The sequence below is a fragment of the Gossypium arboreum genome, unplaced genomic scaffold (genome assembly GCF_025698485.1).
Source record: "Gossypium arboreum isolate Shixiya-1 unplaced genomic scaffold, ASM2569848v2 Contig00213, whole genome shotgun sequence".
Lineage (NCBI taxonomy): Eukaryota > Viridiplantae > Streptophyta > Magnoliopsida > Malvales > Malvaceae > Gossypium > Gossypium arboreum.
The window spans coordinates 97,314-103,283 of NW_026440330.1; the positions used below are offsets into that span (position 1 = coordinate 97,314).

Here is a 5,970-nt window from a genome sequence, read left to right on the forward strand (position 1 = left end):
GGAGATCTTTGCCCGATATAGGGAACTTGGTCTGGAGTCGTTGGCTACATTTCTATAGGCGCAGGCTTGACCGGTAGGAAAATCATCACCAGGCCACTAAGCAGGCGATCGACCCACCACCGTTGGTGAGTCATTGCGGGACTATCCGACCCCGTGGAGGCTGCTGACGCACCCACCTCGAGGCGGCGGATCTACCCCTTAAAGAGCTAAAAAAACCGTCAATCTACTACGGGCAACATTAGTATGTATGCAAAGCGGGACACTTTTCTTTGCTTTGCACATCAGAGGCACCGGGGTGCCCTGCACTTTCGAGGCACCGCACATCCAACGTTCTAGGTTGTCTATGGTGTCAGAGGCTCCGCACATCCAAGCACTAAGGTGCCAATCTTTGCTTTCGAGGCTCCGCACATCCCGAGGCACCAAGGTGTCTATGGTGCGAGGCTCCCTTACGACCAAAGGCCTGGGTTCCGATGGTGCCGAGGCTCAGCACGACCAAGGGCCTAGGTTGCGATGGTGTCCGAGGCTCCCGCACATCAAGCACCAAGGTGCCGATGGTGCCCGAGGCTCCCCTACGACCAAGGGCCTAGGTTCTTGATGGTGTCGAGGCTCCCGAACATCCAAGCACCAAGGTGCCGATGGGGCCGAGGCTCCCACGACCAAAGGCCTTGGTGTCGATGGTCCGAGGCTCTCGCCGACCAAGGGCCTAGGGTGCCGATGGTGCCGAGACTCTCGCATGCGACCGGGGGCCTAGGGTGCCGATGGTGTCGAGGCTCCCGTCACGACCGAGGGCTTAGGTTGCAAGCGGTGCGAGGCTCCCGCCGCGACCGAGGGCCTGGGTTGTCGATGGTCCGAGGCTCCCGCGCGACCGAGGGCCTAGGTTGCCGATGGTGTCGAGCTCCCGACGACCGGGGGCCTAGGTTAGATGGTGTCTGAGGCTCACGCACGACCAAGGGCCTAGGTTGCGGATGGTGTCGAGGCTCTCGCCGCGACCAAGGGCCTAGGTTGCCGATGGTGCCGAGGCTCTCGCCACGACCAAGGGCCTAGGTTCTTGATGGTGCCGAGGCTCCCGCATGACCAAGGGCCTAGGTTGCCGATGGTGGTGAGGCTCCCGCGACCAAGGGCCTAGGTTGCGATGGTGTCAGAGGCTCCTACATATCCAAGGCACCAAGGTGGCGATCTTTGCTCGAGCTCTCACACTGCGGCGTCCTAGGTGGCCTAGTTGGCGTCAAGGCTCCATCCGTCCAAGCGACAATGTGCGGATGCTCGGCACCATCGGCGTCCTAGGTTACCAATGGTGCACGATGCTCCGTGCGACCAAGGGCCCAAGTGCGGAGGATGATTCGAAAGGGAGGGGCAGAGATGATTGAAAGGGAGGGACAAGAGATGGCTTGTAGCATCTTTTCTATATTAGGGATGGCTCAAGAACACCGTAGAAAGCTTGGGACCACCGCGGAATAGATCGTGAACACCGGCAGAACCTAACCCGATGATGGGGGCACCGGCGTGCAGGCATGAGATGGGCGTGGGCGGTGCCTGGACTACCTATTAGCTCAATATCACCTCCCCCTAAAGAGCTAAAAAAACTTGGTCAATGTGCTGCAGGCGACATTCTTATTTTTTGAAAAAAGACAGAAGGTCGACCTCAATTTATTGCATCACTTAAAATAACATCATGAATTTCAACGGGATAATCCATATCGAAATCCTTAATACAATTCAAAGCACGAGCCCACTTACAAAGAGAATCGGCAACTTTATTACAACTACTGGCGGGCCCAAGTAAAATGATAACTATCACAAAAATCCAAAATTTTAATGTTCTCCCGAATCTTTGTAGCCCATAGTGGATAAATCATTACCGCCTATTAAGCCTATTCACCAATTTGGCACAATCGGTTTCAAATTCAGCTTAAGTTAGTTCTGGGCGCGCAAATTTGAAGCTCTCAACAACGCATGAAACTTCGACCCATTAAGGCTTAAACATTTACTGCAACCATACCGGCCGCCCGCCAAGGACAAAACCGTCGTGATCCCTCGCCACCACCCAAAACTCAGCGCCTACCGTTGAAGGCGCATCAAAATTAATTTTAACGGTCCCTTGATCGGCTTTTCCAACTTTTCTCCATAATCGGTTTAGGAAGCGGTGGCTTATCCATGAAATTAAAAATTGAAAATCCTGCTCAACATGACCCTTTCCCACGTCCTCTAGCTTCCTCCTCCACATCACGAAAAACTTTATTGTTCCTACTATTCCAAATATTCGAACCGTAATAAAGTCGAGAGCTTTGAGATCAAGTGTCACGAGCCATATCCTCAAGCTAGTCCACAGCGACCATAGCTACCCTCAAGCAAGTTATTATTGAGGCCTCCATGAACGAGAACGCTTTAGCACTAGGCGATCTCTCATAGCATGAATCGGGTTCTCTCTAGCAGCCCACATCTCGAGGCGATTCTTGCTCTACTCCCTACGAATCTGGGAAATATTATAAATGCGTAGGAAGGATATCGTGCCCAGAGCCTTGACAAAAATCTTAATCTTCGGAGAGTCGGGAGTTTCCGCTATCTTCCAAATAAAGCGGTGAGGGCAAAGGCCCACATGCTTCAAAGTCAACCAGGGTAGGTGACTTGGTGAATAATATCAAGGGAGTTGTGGTACGGATCGGTCATCGTCGGGGCCATTATGAATAATGGGGATTTTGCAAATTTGGTCCCCTTAGTCTTCATAGTAAATCTCAAGAACCCTTCTCACATTCCACCGTCTTTCTCGTTATTAAGCAAGTCACTCACTGTCTCCTCAGGGACCTCCCTCCTGCTGAGCTTAATAGAGGCACCCGACAGGTCGTTGAAGCCCCAGTTATCTCACCAAATATCAATCTTATCACCCCGACCCACGTTTCACCCAAAACCGTCATACAACGTACTGGCAGCTTTAGTAATGCTCTGCCAAGTGAAGGAGGGTTTTTCAACACGCTTAGGGTGAAGGACGTCCCCATCCGGGAAATACTTGGCAGTTAGGACCCGAAAGCAAAGCATATCTCTACAGCTCATAAGGCGCCACACTTGTCTGCCTAACAAGGCCACATTAAAGCGACGAAGATCCCTAAAATCAAGACCCCTCATCCCTTTAGGAAAACACATGCGGTTCTAAGAAAGCATATACCAGCACCGATTATTATCTTGACCACTCCATCAAACCCGACTGATCATAGATTGTAGTTCCTCCAACACACCATTAGGAGCAAAGAAAACCGAGAGCGCATACGTAGGGACAGCTTGAAGGACCAATTTAATGAAAATTTCCTTACCCCCATAAGACAAAAGTCGCTTTGACCAACTATTAATCCTGTTAGCAGTTCGATCCAGGATACTCTTGAAAGCATCGCGCTTCTTTTTACCCACCGGAATAGGCAGCCCCAAATAAGCATCAAGGTTGGGAACCACTCTCATCCTAAGTAAGCTGCTCAAGCTTTCCCGCTTAGAAGCAATGGTGTTCGGGCTAAAATACACCATGGATTTGTCGAAATTGATGCGCTGACCCGATATACGCTCAAAGGACTTCAGTATTTTCGAAAACTCCATCACTTCACTGTGTTTATTCCTAACAAATAAAAGGACATCGTCAGCAAAGAATAAATGATTAATCCGAGGACCATTGAAACTAGCACGAATGCCCTTTATCATATTAGTCTCTTGCGCATGGATAAGCATACGAGACAGGGCATCCATACAGAACAGGAACAAGTAGGGGGAAAGAGGGTCCCCTTGACGAAGACCCCTCTCGGGAATAATAACATCCGACTGAATCATATTACACTTAACTCTATATTTAACAGTACAAACACACTCCATGATTTTTTTAACCCAAACAGAAGAGAAACCCATTTTTTCCGTCACAGTCTCAATAAGACTCCATTCCACCCGGTCGTACGCCTTGCTCATGTCCAATTTGATCACACATCCTTTGTTCGGGTCGTTTTTTGAGCTTCTAAGATAGTGCACAAGCTCGTGGGCTATGAGAATGTTATCGTGAATCATGCGGTTGGGGACAAAAGCACTTTGATTTTGGCTTATGCACTTTGGAAGGACCTTCTTGAGCCGGTTAACAAGCGTCTTAGCAACCATTTTATAGACAGACCTGCACAGACTAATAGGACGGAAGTTAGCCATCTCATCAGGATTTTTGATTTTAGGTATTAAAACGATCAAGGTTTCATTAACACAATCAACACTCTTATCACCCTTAAGAATATCATGGCATAAACTCGGGACATGTTTCCCCCTTTGTATTCAATGATTCTTGAAAAACTACCGAAAGCCCATCAATTCGAGCGCCTTTACGAGGATCCATCTGTTTAAACACCGTCAAAATCTCCTCATCCGTATAGGCATCATTCAGAAACCGATTGGTGTCCATATCAATGCATTTAGGGATGTGCTGGAAGTCGCTAGCATCACCCAGGTTTATCGAAGTCTTAAACAAAGAATGAAAATAATTCCAGGCAATACCACATATCTCCTCCTCATTATCATGCCAATTTCCTTGTTCATCTTTAAGTCTCGAAATTTTATTTTTCCTCCTACGTCCCGAAGCACGAACATGGAAATAGTGCGTGTTTCTATCCCCCTCCCTCAGCCACTGAGATCGGGCCCTAAGCGCCCAGTACTTTTCCTCGACATCATAAAGGTGGCCAAGCTTACCACGAGCTTGTTTGAGCAGACACGCGGTTTGATCATCCGTTCGGCCATTCATAAGTCTACTAATCTCCTTCTCCAGCCCTTTTATTTTATATTTCAAGTTTCGAAAGCGACTAAACTGCCAAGGGCCCAACTTATCACGAGTCATGTCCATTTTCGCCAACATGTTGCTCTCCTCCTTCTCCCAAATGCTCGAAATTAAGTCTTTAAGCTCCTGCTCCCCCGCCTAACACGTATCATATCTGAACCACGCCTTGTGACCCGTCCTCTCCCTATTAGGCTTACTACCTTCCGTATCAATCAGGATAGCCTCGTGATCGGACCTGGACTGGCGAACGACATAGGAAGCTAAGAAAGGGAACTTATCCAGAATCACATCCGAGGCAACAAATCTATCCAGCCTTTCTTTGACAAGCCGATCGCCTTCCCTATTGTTTGTCCAAGTAAACCATCCATTGCAAGGCTCGATATCGGTGAGCTTTAACTCCTCCAGGATATTACAAAATTCCTCCATTAACACCTTGGGTTTACTACGGCCACCTTCCTTTTCAGAGAGATTCAGAATAGCATTAAAATCACCCCCAACAATCCATCCTTCATTAACCTTATGATGCACTCTCCTCAAAATATCCCAGGCCTGTTGTCTCAATCTAGAAGCAGTCTGGCCGTAAAAACCAGTAAATCTCAGCACATCCTTGTTCTCCAGCCTAACCAACGAGTCAATATGAAAATTAGAATAATTTTGAACCGACACATCTAGACCATCCCGCCAAAGTAATGCCAACCCCCCACTCTTTCCTGCGGAGTCCACTGCGAGGTAACCCTCCATTCTGCATATAGAACGGATACGCTGGAACCTGTTAGAATTAATCTTAGTTTCACACAGGAAAACGATATCAGGGACATTAGCAACAAGAAGTTGCCAAAATTCTCGAACTGTCGCAGGGTTCCCCACCCCACGATAGTTCCAGCAAAGAATTTTCATGGCTCCTGACAGGGCTGGTCACCAGCCACCGTCTTTAAAGATCAGACATGTTCCAGGAGTTTTCTCTTAACCACTCTAGCAGGACTTTTAGCCGAACTATCGCCATAGGATCCTCTATGTCTTTTGCGCCTGCTTTTTAGCCTTCCCAGCCCTTCTCGCGATATATTTTGGCCATTTCCCTCCCTAGGTGAAAAGGCCGTTGGCTCAACTACAGGTGTTTTCCCCTTGCCCTTATTACCAACCTGCTCCCCGTCCCCCCTCGAGCTAAATGCGTTTGTTCTTTCACTATC

At 48.5% G+C, this 5,970-nt stretch overlaps 1 protein-coding gene across 1 annotated transcript; it reads right to left on the reverse strand.

Annotated features, from left to right (window-relative positions):
* Positions 1-4,921: 4,921 nt before the first annotated feature.
* Positions 4,922-5,680, reverse strand: LOC128288413 (uncharacterized). Its single transcript, XM_053024862.1, has one exon. The coding sequence runs from the start codon at positions 5,678-5,680 to the stop codon at positions 4,922-4,924; it is 759 nt and encodes a 252-aa protein (XP_052880822.1).
* Positions 5,681-5,970: the final 290 nt, after the last annotated feature.